Source organism: Poecilia reticulata, linkage group LG18 (assembly GCF_000633615.1).
Source record: "Poecilia reticulata strain Guanapo linkage group LG18, Guppy_female_1.0+MT, whole genome shotgun sequence".
Lineage (NCBI taxonomy): Eukaryota > Metazoa > Chordata > Actinopteri > Cyprinodontiformes > Poeciliidae > Poecilia > Poecilia reticulata.
The window spans coordinates 6,399,278-6,400,504 of record NC_024348.1 but is presented as its reverse complement, the minus strand read 5'-3'; the positions used below and the strand labels follow the sequence as shown (position 1 = coordinate 6,400,504).

At 34.5% G+C, this 1,227-nt stretch overlaps 1 protein-coding gene across 1 annotated transcript; it reads right to left on the bottom strand.

The window, feature by feature from the left end:
* Nucleotides 1-538: 538 nt before the first annotated feature.
* LOC108167172 (lithostathine-1-beta-like) lies at nt 539-910 on the bottom strand. The gene has a single exon (XM_017310319.1). It carries the CDS (start codon nt 908-910, stop codon nt 539-541), a length of 372 nt encoding a protein of 123 aa, XP_017165808.1.
* Between the last annotated feature and the right edge of the window lie 317 nt (nt 911-1,227).

Sequence of the window (1,227 nt, the reverse complement as noted above, 5' to 3'; positions counted from 1 at the left end):
TAAAAAGTTTTCCCTTTTTTTGAGATATTTGTCTCTACATATTTGAAGTTTTGACTAGCTGACTCTTTTCTCAAGCGATTAAAAGAAACATGGTTAATAGAGTTTCCTACTTTTCTGATATTCTATACTCTTTCAGAAATCTGATGTCATTTCAAGTGTTTTTTGAGAATATATTTTCTAAATGTATGTGAAGCTTCTGGAACAACTTAAAAGTCGGGATGAATGTCAATAAATGCAAAAGAACTGATGAACCAAAACCACATTACTCAGCCTGACTCTTGTTAAACTGAAAAGAACACAGTTATGGACATTTCTTTTTCTTTTTTTGTCTTTTTTTTTGTTAATTTACATCTTTATTGACATACTTTATTGATACATTTGTGTTGTTTGATGATGTAGATATTCAACATGCAAATACAAGTTTTGAACTAACATGAAATGTTTTTCTTGAGGTTCAGGTCAAACAAAAAAAAGATTTAAGCCCTGGAAGTTCAGGTCTATTGATACACCTGGTTAACAGCAACTGTACTGGTGGCTTCTACTTAGAACACATGAAATTAAACTTCTCAATATCCTTTTTCTTCATCCACTTATGTTCTCCTCCCGTCTCCATGGCTCCAGACATGTCACAGTCGTCCATCGGTTCACCTGAGGCCCAGTTCTTGTATCTGACCACCTCATCACTGACCCAGAACCAGAAATCCAGAGTGCAGGTGTAACGCAGACCCATCCAGACATAATCAGTCGATGCAAACTGGGCTTCCTGCTGGACTGATATCTGATCATTCATGTTGGTGATGGTGACCAGGTCATGGTGGTGATCTCTGCAGTAGTACAAGGCGTCCTCCCAGGTTTTATTTTCTTTGATCAGGATCACTTTATCTGTCACAATTTCAAAGCAATAATTCATACCTTATGTTTTAGGATGTTATTTATAAACAATAACAATGAAATATAGAATGGAAAAACTAAAATATATCTATAATTTGACACAACATTTTGAAATTACTTTCATGATTTGAGATAAACATATTATTTTCAAGCTAATTGAATATTTTTTCAGAACACACGTATAGAAATGCATATGGGTAGATGAATAGATTCATTGGTTCTTTTGCCACAGTATTATTTTTTTATTGTGGGAAATTATTATTAGGATGTTACGGCCCAAGGCCTTTTCCTCTGGGTCTCTAACATCCATGTCTTTAATTGGTGCTGATTGGAAGT